Source organism: Bos taurus, chromosome 15 (assembly GCF_002263795.3).
Source record: "Bos taurus isolate L1 Dominette 01449 registration number 42190680 breed Hereford chromosome 15, ARS-UCD2.0, whole genome shotgun sequence".
NCBI classification, from domain to species: domain Eukaryota; kingdom Metazoa; phylum Chordata; class Mammalia; order Artiodactyla; family Bovidae; genus Bos; species Bos taurus.
In genome coordinates this window covers 79,558,678-79,571,709 of record NC_037342.1, presented here as the reverse complement: position 1 = coordinate 79,571,709, position 13,032 = coordinate 79,558,678, and the positions used below count along the sequence as shown (strand labels likewise).

The 13,032-nt window shown below is 37.3% G+C and overlaps 1 protein-coding gene across 1 annotated transcript; it reads right to left on the bottom strand.

The window, feature by feature from the left end:
* Positions 1-2,808: 2,808 nt before the first annotated feature.
* On the bottom strand, positions 2,809-3,750 carry OR8K60 (olfactory receptor family 8 subfamily K member 60). The gene has a single exon (NM_001390450.1). It carries the CDS (start codon positions 3,748-3,750, stop codon positions 2,809-2,811), a length of 942 nt encoding a protein of 313 aa, NP_001377379.1.
* Between the last annotated feature and the right edge of the window lie 9,282 nt (positions 3,751-13,032).

Below are 13,032 nucleotides of genomic sequence, written 5' to 3'. Positions count from 1 at the left end.
GTAGTAACATCCCTAAGCCCATCTGTTCTGCAAAATGGCTTTATTTGATCTTTTTTAATGACTGAGTAGTATTCCATTGTATTATATGTGCTATATCTTTTTATTTACCCCACTTGTTTTTTGGACATTTATGTTTGCTTCCATTCTTGTACTACTTTAAACAGTGCTGCAATGAATTTGCTGGTGTATTATATTTTAAATCATATTTTAGATCCATATATATGCCTAGGAGTGGACTCCAGTGCATATGGTAGCTCTATTTTTATCTTTTATGTAACCTCCATACTTGTCCTCCATTATTTCTGTATGAAATTATTCCCACCAATATTTAGGAGGGTTCCTTTCTCTTCACACCCTTCCAACATTTATTGTTTTTGTGGATATTTTTGAGGATAGCCATTCCTAGCTGATGTGAAGGTAATATCTCATTGAAGTTTTGATTTGCATTTTTCTAATAATCAGCAACTCTGAACATATTTTCATGTGTCTTTGAACCATCTGTATGCCTTATTTGAGAAAATGACTAGGTCTTCTGATTATTTTTTGATTGTATTATCTAGATTATGTTTTGATGTCATACAAACTTTTAACTAGCCCTTGGTCTGGATATAGATTTTCCCTTACTGCTTTATCTGAATATTTTATTGTTTAACATTTTATACTTAATTTTCTTTTTCATTTTGAGTGCATTTTTATAAGCTTTGGGTCAGCATTATTTGTTAATTTGTTTATTTTTGCCTCTGTACTCACAATAACATCAGCACATGTTTTTAAAAAGCTATCATCCATTTTCTGGATATACCATATTTTTTTAATCCACATATGTTAAAGGACATCTTGGCTGTTTTGTGTCATATTGTTTAAAAATTGTATTCCAGTGAAATTTTTTTATTAAAGCTTCGTGGGATAAACAAATAATTTTACTGCAAGATACTTAACAAAGCATATAGTGTAGACTAATAACCTCAGTAAAGTTGGAGAATTATTAAGTACAGTAAAAGGTAGCACATGGGAAAATGTAGAAGTCAATTTAAAAAGCAAGATGACTGCATCCCTGCCATGTATCAGGCCTTTGAAATATGGTATAGTACCAACAATGAGATTGTTTCCCTTTGCTTCCCACAAGTAGAATAATGAATTGTGCAGTTAAATACTGAAAGTCAATTAAAACTTACTGCATAAAAAATGTTGATAAAAATTGGAAGCATCAACCCAAGGAAAGAGAACCAATACAATTAATTCATCAGTGCTTCTCTTACTCAAGAATGCAAAAAGTAAAACATTACTTTTAAACATGGATAAATATTTTTATTCAAAAGGACAAAATTATTTTAGTATCCCTTCAATCAAACTACCAGTTATGAAGAAAGAATTGCCACATGAGAGAACAAGAAGTACCAATCTGGGAGCTACTGAGGGATCCCAAAGTTTATCTTGATTTAAATGTCCTCTGATTTCAACAAAATGCATGAATTGAGACAAAATAAGGCTTCAGTTGGACTTACGAATGGCTGAATTGCAACATCAGTTCAGTTCAGTTTAGTCGCTCAGTCGTGTCCAACTCTTTGTGACCCCATGAACCACAGCACACCAGGCCTCCCTGTCCATCACCAACTCCCAGAATTCACCCAAACCCATGTCCATCGAGTCGGTGATGCCATCCAACCATCTTATCCTCTGTTGTCCCCTTCTCCTCCTGCCCTCAATATATCCCAGCATCAGGGTCTTTTCCAATGAGTCAGCTCTTCGCATCAGGTGACCAAAATAGTGAAGTTTCAGCTTCAACATCAGTCATTCCAATGAACACCCAGGACTGAGCTCCTTTAGAATGGACTCGTTGGATCTCCTTGAAGTCCAAGGAACTCTCCAGACTCTTCTCCAACACCACAGTCAAAAGCATCAATTCTTTGGCACTCAGCTTTCTTTATAGTCCAACTCTCATATCCATACATGACCACTGGAAAAACCATAGCCTTGACTAGACGGACCTTTGTTGGCAAAGTAATGTCTCTGCTTTTTAATATGCTGTCTAGGTTGGTCATAACTTTCCTTCCAAGGAGTAAGCATCTTTTAATTTCACGGCTGCAATCACCATTGTGATTGGAGCCCAGTGATTTTGGAGCCTAGAAAAAAAAAGTCTGCCACTGTTTCCACTGTTTCCCCATCTATTTCCCATGAAGTGATGGGACTGGATGCCATGATGTTAGTTTTCTGAATGGTAAGCTTTAAGCCAACTTTTTCACTCTCCTCTTTCACTTTCATCAAGTGGCTCTTTAGTTCTTCTTCACTTTGTGCCATATTTTCAGTTAATAGGTGAATAGGTTCTTATAAGGAATTAGAAGAATTGATGATAGAAAATGTGGGGTCTCAGTGTAAAGAATAAGAATATTTGCGAAAACAAATGTGATTGATGACTTCAAATACACAGATGAAACATACTGGGGAAAGTGTGATGGCAAAAACAAAAGAAAATAAACTCACAGACACACACAACATGCTGTAACTTTTTTCTAAAAGATGAGAAAACATTCAGAAACCTGGACAGTCATTTCTTTGTCTATATCCACCTAACACATTCTCCTGACATTTACTTAATTTATGTACAAAATTGGTCTTTTATGCTTAAGGCAATTTTTTTTTTTTTTTACTATTTTGTTCATTAATCTATTTGCAACAGTTGGAATTTCCTAGTATATATAATATAATCTATAAATAATTGTTGAAAATATTTATACTCACTACTTAATTTGGAGGCACATAGAACAAAATTTAGAGTCCATAACCAGTTTATAGAAATTGCATTGCATATTAATAAAAAAGGTTGCCTGATTTTTTCCACACCCTATGTAGTGCACATTTTACATCTTTATTCCTCAAGCTGTAGATTAAGGGATTCAACATAGGGATAATGAGAGTATACAATATGGAAGCCACTTTATCAGTGTCAAAGGAATGGCTGGACTCTGGTTGCACATACATAAATAGTAAAGTCCCATAGAACACTGTGACCACAGTCAAGTGGGATCCACAGGTAGAGAAAGCCTTGTGCCTGCCTTCAGCAGAGCTCATCCTGAGAATGGATACAAGAATGAGAAGGTAAGACACAAGAACTATCAGAAGAGAGAAAATCAAATCAAACCCAGCTAAAATCAGAATAATCATTTCTACTTCATGTGTATTTGAGCAGAGCAAAGATAACAAAGGAAGACTATCACAGTAGAAATGACTGATGACTCTGTAGCCACAGAAAGATAAATTAAATAATTTTACGGTGACGAGAAGAGACACAAACGTGCTGTAGACATAGGGGATCGCTACCAGCACCCAGCACACTCTTTGTGACATGATGACTGGGTAGAGAAGAGGGTTACAGATGGCCACATAGCGGTCATAAGACATTGCTGACAGAATAAAAATTTCACTAATGATAAACACAAGAAAGAAAGCTAGCTGCATAGCACAAGAGTAATAGGAGATTATATTTTGATCCTCAACAAAATTTACTAACATTTTGGGTCCCACAGTTGTAGAATAACCAAGATCTGTAAAAGCAAGGTGTCTAAGAAAGAAGTACATGGGTGTCTGTAGCTTGGAGTCCATCTTGGTGAGGATGATCATGCCCACGTTGCCCACCACTGAGATCACGTAGATGATGAGGAAGAGCCCAAACAATGGAGCCTGCAGCTCAGGGCGGTCAGTAATTCCCATGAGGATGAATTCACTCGACCCTGTTCCATTGAGTCTTTCCATTCAGGTTTATTAAAGAACCTGTTCTGGGTAGAAATATCAACATAGTCAATAGGTTCTATGTATCATCATCTGGAAGAGTTTCACTATGCAAAGCTAGTATAAACAAATTAAACTTTCCAGTTTAGGATATTTGAAAATAAACTCATCTCGTGGCTCAGATAATAAAGAATCTGCCTGCAGTTCAGGAGATCTGGGTTCAATCCCTGAATCAAGAAAATCCCCTGGAGAAGGGAATAGCAACTCACTCCAGTATTCTGGCCCAGAGAATCCCAAGGATAGAGGAGCCTGGCAGGCTACAGTCTATGGGGTTGCAAAGAGTCAAACATGACTGAGCAACTAACACTTTCATTTTCCTACATATAATAAAATATATAAATAGTGATAGAGACAGAGATAGTTGCTGTTTCTGAACTGGAAATTATTTTACTAACCAAAGGACATTTGTCAAAATTGAGAAGACATGTTAATTGTTACAACTGGAATGTGGAAGCTATTGGCATATGATGATTGGAGGTCAGAGATGCCTCTAAACATCCTATAAATCACCATATCTGTCTAAAATCTCAATATTACTAAGGTTGAAAAACCAGTTATAGATAGAGAGATGATAGATAAATAGATACATATATACATACATAGATGTATAGATACAAACAAGAAATATAATAGATATAGACATAGATATGACAAGAAAAAAGTTAAGACATAAATTTGAGGGCTACATATATAAACTATTATTGTGCTGTTCTTGCAAACTTTCTATAATTTCTATCTAGTCATTTATATAATTGCAATTACATAGTGAAATGTATAAATTAAATTTAATAATATGACAATACATATGCCAATTATATAATAAATTATGATGCTATTATATACTATCCATAATAAAATTTTAAAACCAGAATTCAGAAAATGTGTAGAACTTGCTACTCCAACACAGAGTTCTATATAGTTCTATGTACAGTTGATATAGGTTGAAACAGTTAACACACTTGACATGTATTAGACAGCTGTATAAATAAGAAAACTGTAACAGATTGCAGTGAGACGTTTATATTTCTGTGAAGAAACATATAAGACGTATAATAGGTAGATAGAAAGATAGGTACATGATAGAATCTCTGCTCTAAATTTCCTTATGGTATATAAAAAGGGCTAGTTTGGGAAAACAATTCAACTTATCTGAAAGTTTATTTTCATACACAAGGCCAATACAGTTACAGGTTATATATATATATATATATATATATATATATATATATATATATAAAATGAAGTCAATAGTTTAGCTCAAACAGATCTTCTTTGTGTATGTAAATTCATCTGCACTGTGACATACCTTCTTTGTCAAGGCAATATGATTAACAGGTGAAGATTATATAATGTTCAATGGAATACATGCAATTTATTCCAAGCCTTGCCCCTTCTGCAGAAATAATACTGGGCCATCAGAGTGCTTGGATTTTTTTAATCTTCTAAGTTTCTTAGTTATTTTAGCAAAATGTGAATAAAAATTTATTTTGATCTATATTTTCTTAAAATATTAATCTGACCCAAGGGGCATTTTCACTATAATGGACTTCTACTAACTTGTAAGAATTCAAATGTATTTTATTATGCAAGAACCCAAGGCAATATGAGGAAAGTTGAGCAAATTGGAAGAAAGAGAAGTAATTAGCATTGTTTTCATATCTTGAATATCATAATAACTTGCTTTGAATAAAGGGATGCTAAACTTTAAAAGGAAACTTCCCTGGTGACTCAGGATTAAAGAATTTGCCTGCCAATGCAGGAGACATGAGTTCAATCCCTGGGTCAGAAAGAGCCCATGGAAAGGAAATGGCAACACATTCCAGTTTCTTGCCATGGAAAATCCCATGGACAGAGAAGCCTGGCAGGCTACAGTCTATGGGGTCTCAGTCACCTGGAACTTAGCAACTGAGCACAATGGGCCACAGTATGATAAAAAAAAATGTTCAAAGTTCCTATGTTAAGTAATAATGCACTAGAGTGATGGGATGAAATACACTATAGAATGGCTACACATGGATTCTTGTATATCATTTTAAATTTTACATCTTAAGTCAAAGAAATTCCTTCAAACTATAATACAAAAGATAGTTATTTTTATATAATGAAATAAAAATATATCTGAAGGCCCCTAATAATTCACATATCAAGAATATACCAGTGTAAGAAGTGGATGGCGGATTAAGGTAGATAATTATTAAATTTAAAATATTGTGAGCCTGAATGTTTCTTTAAAGAAATAGAAATGATACAGATTACAATAAAAATTACAGTGACAGTAATCGCTAAAGGATCTTTATAAGAAAAGGAATAAAAGCACAATTTTATAACATTATATGTGAAAATGATTACATGAAATCTGCATTTAATTCACTAAAAATATTGCTTATAATTTTAAGACCTCCTAATCGCCAGTCTTGCCTTGATGTATATACTTTTCTTATATCAGAAATATTGAAATGTGCATCACTAGAGAATAAATTTAGAGAAATATCTTCAATATATTTAGTAAGAAGTAGTATGAAACTTGCTTTTGTTTCTTTGCTTCGTTTTGCAACTATGAAAGTGAGAACATACAAACTTAGCAAATTTCAATTTTCCTGTAAATATAAGAAAAGATAGAGTGCTTTTGTTTTTCTCTCATGCTTTAGCATTCTACAAAAACCAAATAGTTTTCTCAGAGTTTAACATCTTTGTTGAATATCAGTTGTTATTTTTTTAAAGCTGTACCTCATGAGATAATTTATATTTTCAGTCAGATCTCACTTGACATCAAAGAATATGTTGATCATTGTACCAATACCATAAAACTGGCTACTTAGAAGTCTCTTAATATGCAAATAATGTTTTCTACATCTCAGTGTGAGGTGGGAATTCCATTTTGCTCATCAAGGGATCTGGAAAGAATTGTCTTTTACATTTATTTAAATAATCATTAAATATTAAATGATGTGGAAAGGAGGTCACAAAAAAGCACGTGGAGTGCTAAATAACTAAGAATTTGGAAGGATTTAAAAAAGAAAGACAATACCCCCAGCTTTTGAATTTTCCCAATTTCTAAAAATTCACATCGCTTTTGTTATGTGTCATTTGCTCTCTACTTTGCCCTCCATCAGAGATACCATTGTTTGTGTAAAACAAATTTCATGGTGATGTTTCAAAGGTGTTTTTCAGCATTTTGTCTGTCATCCTATGGAGTAACATTCAACAAATTAATATGAAGAGACAAGAAGAAAGGTCCTATTCCTGCTCAGGAATTATGGAGTAGTGGAAAACAAACAAAACGGTATCAAAAGCGGTCTCATTTTGCTTGGGCTTTGCCACTGAGCTAAACTGAAACTTTGAATATGTCACTGAAATATTGTTGATATTGAAAATGAGGCATCACACGCAATATCCTGTCATTTTACCTGTAATGAAGCATCTCTCATGACTTTCACCTGTATTTCTGACATGGCTAAGTGAGAAGAATTTATGGATTTCTTTCATTTTTTGAGATTTTCCCTGAGGAGATGCCAAGCAATTTGTTGATTATCTCTAGAGTATTGAGAGCAAAACAACATGTCTAGAGATTGTCTTTTAATTGCCTGGGACATTTTTCTTTTCTTTCTTACTTCCTGACTTCCTTCCTCCCACCCCCTTCTTTCTTTGCATATATATACATATATTTATATATTTGTTAATGCTTTTGAACTGTGGTGTTGGAGAAGACTCTTGAGAGTCCCTAGGACTGACTGCAAGGAGATCCAACCAGTCCATTCTAAAGGAGATCAGCTGGGTGTTCTTTGGAAGGAACGATGCTGAAACTGAAACTCCAGTACTTTGGCCACCTCATGAGAAGAGTTGACTCATTGGAAAAGACTGATGCTGGGAGAGATTGGGGCCAGGAGGAGAAGCGGACAACAGAGGATGAGATGGCTGGATGGTATCACCGACTCGATGGACATGAGTCTGAGTGAACTCTGGGAGTTGGTGATGGACAGGGAGGCCTGGCATGCTGTGATTCATGGGGTCGCAAAGAGTTGGACACGGCTGAGCAACTGAACTGAACTCTTGGTTAACTTTCCTTTTGTAGCACACAAGACTCTTGATTAAATCTTGCATTCATAGGGCGTGTCCACTAAGAGTCAGTATTTCTACAAGTTCTCCTCAAATGTGTGACTGTGGAAAATTTTTCGACATTGTTTTATTACAGTATTTAATATATTTAGGAAATTAAAATAATGTGTTATGCTGGTATGAGGTGTCGCTGCCTTGCTTTGTTGCCCATGTGATTGTTTTTACTTATCTCTCAGAGACAGAAATTAGTTACTTACTGTTACTTCTTATTTCTGGAGAAGGAAATGGCAACCCACTCCAGTATTCTTGCCTGGAGAATCCCATGGGCAGAGGAACCTGCTTATCTACAGTCCTTGGGGTTGCAAAGATTTAGACATGACTGAGCGACTAAGCATACCACAGCACTTCTTATTTCATTGCGAGTTTCTATCACATGGCTGTTTTTTCTTTTTCTTCACTGCATAAATTACCATTTTAGTTATTCCAGTCTGTTACCCCATTCCAATAAGCACATGTGTCATCACATACTCCCTGTGCCTGCCTTTTATAACCACACCTCTTTCCTCCTCTGCTACCATTCCCAACCCTTGGTCATCACTAAACTTTTCTACTGCTACATTTTTTCATATAGAAAATAGGGATTGGAATTTTCTCTCAACATAAATCTCTTGAGATTCTTTGGCACTTTTGTGTGTATAGATCATCTGTTCCCTACGTTGTTAGTAACATTCCATGATATTGATGATAATTTGTTTAAATATTCACTTATTGAAAGACTTGTGAGTTCTTTCCACTTTTCTACTATGATAAATACAGCTACCATGAACTTTCACTTAAAAGTGATTGCATTTTTGGTGATGAAAGTTTTCCTGTACTCTTCTATGTTCTTTTGACCTCAAATGGATGGACATTTCTGCTGTTTCTGGGCTTTGATAACTGCACAAAAATAAATATATAAATCAATAGCTTAAGTGGAAGAAAAACAGTCTTCTTTACACAGTGGCTCTTACCTGGATTAATAATTAGATTTACATAAGATTAACAGGACCAAAACATATATATTCTATTTAGTAATTGTACATGTAGATGGGAGTCATCACCAGACCAATTAAGATCCAAGAAATGGGTAGGCTTAATTGCTTATACGGGCTCTGCAGCTGGCTTAGTGGTAAAGAATCTACCTGCCAATGCAGCAGACATAAGAGAAGGGGTTCGATTCCTGGGTTGGAAAGATCCCATGGAGTAGGAAATGGCAACTCACTGCAGTATTGTTTCCTGGAGAATCCATGGATAGAGGATCCTGGTAGGCTAGTCTATGGGGTCACAAAGAGTCAGATACAACTGAGCAACTGATCACACAAATGTATATATGCTCAGTTCAGTTCAGACACTCAGCCGTGTTCGACTCTTTGCGATCCCATGAACCTCAGCACGCCAAGCCTCCCTGTCCATCACCAACTCCTGGAGTTCACTCAGACTCACATCCATTGAGTCAGTGATGCGATCCAGCCATCTCATCCTCTGTCATCCCCTTCTCCTCCTACCCCCAATCCCTCCCAGCATCACAGTCTTTTCCAATGAGTCAACTCTTCTCATGAGGTGGCCAAAGTACTGGAGTTTCAGCTTTAGCATCATTCCTTCCAAAGAAATCCCAGGGCTGATCTCCTTCAGAATGGACTGGTTGGATCTCCTTGCAGTCCAAGGGACTCTCAAGAGTCTTCTCCAACACCACAGTTCAAAAGCATCAATTCTTCAGTGCTCAGCTTTCTTTATAGTCCAACTCTCACATCCATGTGTGACTACTGGAAACACCATAGCCTTGACTAGACGGACCTTTGTTGGCAAAGTAATGTTTCTGCTTTTTATATGCTATCTAGGTTGGTCATAACTTTTCTTCCAAGGAGTAAGCATCTTTTAATTTCATGGCTGCAGTCACCATCTGCAGTGATTTTGGAGCCCCCCCAAATAATAGAATTTCTGATGCTGTTTATATGCCAGGCTGAACCAAAAGCAGCACTTGTAGGCAAGTCACTAAATATATATGGCAAGACTAAGGACAAAGGAACTTAGTTCTGAATATTCATTAAAAGGACTGATGTTGAAGTTGAAGCTCCGATATTTTGGCCACCTGATACAAAGAGCTGACTCACTGGAAAAGATCTTAATGCTGGTAAAGATTAAGGACAGGAGGAGAAGAGGGTGACAGAGGATGAGATGGTTGGATGGCAGCACTGACTCAATGGACATGAACTTGAACAAATTCCAAGAGATAGTGAAGGACAGGGAAGCTTGATGAGCTTCAGTTCATGGGTCACAAAGAGTCAGACATGACTTAGTGACTGAAGAACAACATTTAAAATGGAAAAAATATATATTAGCAAACTTTGTAAATCTCTACATACTTTGATCTCTTTCTGGTTCATCTTTGAGGGACTATACAATGTACAGCAAGACTTATTTTAGAAATAGGATATTGGGATATATGTCAGTTCAGTCCCTAAGTCGTGTCCGACTCTTTGCAACCCCATGAATCGCAGCACGCCAGGCCTCCCTGTCCATCACCAACTCCCAGAGTTCACTGAGACTCATGTCCATCGAGTCAGTGATGCCATCCAGCCATCTCATCCTCTGTCATCCCTTTCTCCTCCTGCGCCCAATCCCTCCCAGCCTCAGAGTCTTTTACAATGAGTCAGCTCTTCGTATGAGGTGGCCAAAGTACTGGAGTTTCAGCTTCAGCATCATTCCCTCCAAAAAAATCTCAGGGCTGATCTCCTTCAGAATGGACTGGCTGGATCTCCTTGCAGTCCAAGGGACTCTCAAGAGTCTTCTCCAACACCACAGTTCAAAAGCATCAATTCTTCAGCGCTCAGCCTTCTTCACAGTCCAACTCTCACATCCATACGTGACCACAGGAAAAACCATAGCCTTGACTAGATGAACCTTTGTTGGCAAAGTAATGTCTCTGCTTTTGAATATGCTATCTAGGTTGGTCATAACTTTCCTTCCAAGGAGTAAGCGTCTTTTAATTTCATGGCTGCAATCACCATCTGCAGTGATTTTGGAGCCCCCAAAAATAAAGTCTGCCACTGTTTCCACTGTTTCCCTATCTATTTCCAATGACGTGATGGGACTGGATGCCATGATCTTCGTTTTCTGAATGTTGAGCTTTAAGCCAACTTTTTCACTCTCCTCTTTCACTTTCATCAAGAGACTTTTTAGTTCCTTTTCACTTTCTGCCGTAAGGTTGGTGTCATCTGCATATCTGAGGTTATTGATATTCCTCCTGGCAATCTTGATTCCAGCTTGTGTTTCTTCCAGTCCAGCATTTCTCATGATGTACTCGGCATAGAAGTTAAATAAGCAGGGTGACAATATACAGCCTTGATGTACTCCTTTTCCTATTTGGAACCAGTCTGTTGTTCCATGTCCAATTCTAAGTATTGCTTCCTGACCTGCATACAGATTTCTCAAGAGGCAGATCAGGTGATCTGGTATTCCCATCTCTTTCAGAATTTTCCACAGTTTATTGTGATCCACACAGTCAAAGGCTTTGGCATAGTCAATAAAGCAGAAATAGATGTCTTTCTGGAACTCTTGCTTTTTCCATGATCCAGCGGATTTGGCAATTTGATCTCTGGTTCCTCTGCCTTTTCTGAAACCAGCTTGAACATCAGGAAGTTCACGGTTCATGTATTGCTGAAGCCTGGCTTGGAGAATTTTGAGCATTACTTTACTACCGTGCGAGATGAGTGCAATTATGCGGTAGTTTAAGCATTCGTTGACATTGCCTTTCCTTGGGATTGGAATGAAAACTGACCTTTTCCAGTCCTGTGGCCACTGCTGAGTTTTCCAAATTTCCTGGCATATTGAGTGCAGCACTTTCACAGCATCATCTTTCAGGATTTGGAATTGCTCAACTGGAATTCCGTTCACCTCCACTAGCTTTGTTTGTAGTAATGCTTTCTAAGGCCCACTGGACTTTACATTCCAGGATGTCTGGCTCTAGGTCAGTGATCACACCATCGTGATTATCTGGGTCGTGAAGATCTTTTTGTACAGTTCTTCTGTGTATTCTTGCCACCTCTTCTTAATATCTTTGCTTCTGTTAGGTCCATACTATTTCTGTTTTTTATCGAGCCCAAATTTGCATGAAATGTTCCCTTGGTATCTCTAATTTTCTTGAAGAGATCTCTTTCCCATTCTGTTGTTTTCCTCTATTTCTTTGCATTGATCACTGAGGAAGGCTTTCTTATCTCATCTTGCTAGTCTTTGGAACTCTGCATTCAGATGCTTATATTTTTCCTTTTCTCCTCTGCTTTTCACTTCTCTTATTTTCACAGCTATTTGTAATGCCCCCCCCCCCACCCCCGCCCAGACAGCATTTTGCTTTTCTGCATTTCTTTTCCATGGGGATGGTCTTGATCCCTGTCTCCTGTACAATGTCACGAACCTCATTCCATAGTTCATCAGGCACTCTATCTATCAGATCTAGGCCCTTAAATCTGTTTCTCACTTCCACTGTATAATCATAAGGGATTTGATTTAGGTCATACCTGAATGGTATAGTGGTTTTCCCTGCTTTCCTCAATTTAAGTCTGAATTTGGCATAAGGATTTCATGATCTGAGCCACAGTCAGCTCCCAGTCTTGTTTTTGCTGACTCTATAGAGCTTCTCCATCTTTGGCTGCAAAGAACATAATCCATCTGATTTCGGTTTTGACCATCTGGTGATGTCCATATGTAGAGTCTTCTCTTGTGTTGTTTAAAGAGAGTGTTTGCTATGACCAGTGCATTTTCTTGGCCAAACTCTATTAGTCTTTGCCCTGCTTCATTCTGTATTCCAAGGCCACATTTGCCTGTTACTCCAGGTGTTTCTTGACTTCCTACTTTTGCATTCCAGTTCCCTATAATAAAAAGGGCATCTTTTTTGGATGTTAGTTCTAAAAGGTCTTGCAGGTCTTCATAGAACCGTTCAACTTCAGCTTCTTCAGGATTACTGTTTGGGGCATAGACTTGGATTCCTGTGATATTGAATGGTTTTCCTTGGAAACGAACAGAGATCATTCTGTCGTTTTAGACATTGCATCCAATACTGCATTTCAGACTCTTTTGTTGACCATGATGGCTACTTCATTTCTCCTGAGGGATTCCTGCCTGCAGTAGTAGATATAATGGTCATCTGAGTTAAAT

Bases quoted from the DNA above. Each gene is read 5' to 3' on its own strand.
- OR8K60 (NM_001390450.1), bottom strand. From the start codon at position 3,750: ATGGAAAGACTCAATGGAACAGGGTCGAGTGAATTCATCCTCATGGGA.